At 41.9% G+C, this 2,068-nt stretch overlaps 1 protein-coding gene across 1 annotated transcript in view; it reads right to left on the reverse strand.

Annotated features, from left to right (window-relative positions):
* Positions 1 to 31: 31 nt before the first annotated feature.
* The window catches only part of ORC1 (origin recognition complex, subunit 1), a 15,290-nt gene continuing 13,253 nt past the window's right edge, over positions 32 to 2,068 (reverse strand). Inside the window, exons 15-16 of the mRNA XM_010132638.1 lie at positions 1,568 to 1,655; positions 32 to 226 (exon numbers count right to left, since the gene is read on the reverse strand). Of these exons, the coding sequence (XP_010130940.1) occupies positions 32 to 226; positions 1,568 to 1,655 (283 nt within the window). The remainder of the gene's footprint in view (positions 227 to 1,567; positions 1,656 to 2,068) is intronic.

Consider the following 2,068-nt stretch of genomic DNA (forward strand, 5'->3'; position numbering starts at 1 on the left):
TGTGTAAATATTTTAAATATTGTCTGTTGCCTTATTCATCCTTGAGGGCATACGTGACATCGTCCTGGCTGATGTTTAGTCGCACTCGCATGTGAAGATACTTATCACTGGAATCCACCAGCAAGAGCCTGCAGGCACCAAGTCTTGAACAAACTGCCATAATTTCTGATACTGTAGAACTCTGCAGGCCTTCGATTCGACATAATGCGACGTGCTGATGATAGACCTGTTACAAAAAGATAAAAAGGACACAGGTCATGTTTATCTTCTGCTGCAATCAAGCAGACTGAGGTGAAAGAGTAGATTCCTTCTCTCCCCATGTCTGGGAGGGGAGGAAAAACTCACTCCAGTCTGTTCAGGTGACATGCAAACATGCTCTGGTTTAGCACAAACTGTTGCGACTTCTGTCAGGGAAGACACAATTCCAAGCTATAGGGTTTTTTTGGGTTTGTGGTTTTTTTTTTCGTTACATAGCCAAAAAGCAAAACAATTTCTTTAACTAGGTCACTTTATCTGTTACTACCCTTCTTCTTCCGTGGACTGCATGGAGTAAAGCTTATCCCACAGATCAAGGGCTGACATACAACTAATGTCGTATCAGTCTGCTCAGGAGTGATACTGAGGCCCAGTGACAAGCAAGCACGAGTCACACCGACCACAAACATGAGAGGTCACAGCTTAGAAAGGCACGACACACCTTTCAGCACAGGAGATGCACTTGTCACAAGTAGTGCAGACTGGTAAATCTGTAACAAGAATCAGCTGGCGTCCTCTGCTTTTCTATTTAGAAAAAGCAGAAGAAAACCCTTTTGGTGTTAGAAGAAAACAAAGGGAAAAGTGTAACAAAACGGTCTAACAAGACAATTCTTTGAAGTACAAGAACCAATCGCCCAGTTGATCTACGCAACCAACTGGTGCAGATGTTCAGGGGCTGGTAATGGACAATTAAAATGCTGACCTACTAACCTGCAGAACCAGATAAAACTGGCAGGTTGTTTCATATGTACAGTTCTAAACATTTTTGTAAGTATTAACATTCAGCTTCCATGCGGAATCATGAACTCTGGGCAGAGTTCACAGCTTTGCTGGTGCCAAGTTTTTTTACGGGTCTACTACAGAACTGAAGCTACTAGTGACATACCTGCCTCTATTGAGAAAGACCGATACAGAAGACAGCATCAACTTTCAGTTTTCCTCCTTGAACTATGTTGCCTGGTATTTTCAGGTTCTCTTATTTTTCCTGTTATAAAGCATGTTAGGTGCAGGCATGCAGTAGTTTCAGATGCAGGCCAAAAAAATCCCACTTTGTGACCCAGATCAGTGGTAACATTAATACAACAGGAGGCATTTCCAGTTATAAGTATTTCACCCCATTGAAAATCAGGTGGTAGCACTCAATTAGGCTTTACAGCCCACCTGGAGATTCTTGCCCCAGTTTACCTGACCATCATATTGTCTTCCATCAAATTTCAAGAATATTTTAACATTTTCATTTTTGTCTGGTCATTTTGACAGTACCCCTTTGTGTTAAGAGTGGAAAAAAAAGTACCCTGGAACATGAACGTACCTGTTGAAATGTTGCCTCCTCAACTCCTGTCCTGCGAAACTCTGCTAAAATTGCTTTCAAAAAGATTTGTTCATGCAACGAGGCATTCCTAAATACCAAACCAAAACAGACAAAAAAAAAAAAAATCAATCTGCAAAGTTTAAAACTAATACAACATCAAGCAGAAGTCTGGAAGGGACGTTGCTTGGTAACCACATATTTAAATGGAGGATATTTTTCTACCTGAGAGGGGTAGTTTATGGCAACCAGCCATTGCATTATGGCCTGCAACTCTGGCACCACAGTACACCACATTTCACCTCCCCTCCCCTCTCTTCTACTATATCTGAACACACCACTTCATTGCATACGTCCTACATGGTCCGCAGAGTGTTATGGTCAACGCACATTTATGAATTAAGAAGTAAACGTTGAGGATTTCAGGCCCAGGGAGCACAGTGAAAGCAGTGCTTAACACATCCAACAAAATATTCTATTTGCACTCCTCGGTCCCTCCTGCTG

The sequence above is a fragment of the Buceros rhinoceros genome, unplaced genomic scaffold (genome assembly GCF_000710305.1).
Source record: "Buceros rhinoceros silvestris isolate BGI_N320 unplaced genomic scaffold, ASM71030v1 scaffold34813, whole genome shotgun sequence".
Lineage (NCBI taxonomy): Eukaryota > Metazoa > Chordata > Aves > Bucerotiformes > Bucerotidae > Buceros > Buceros rhinoceros.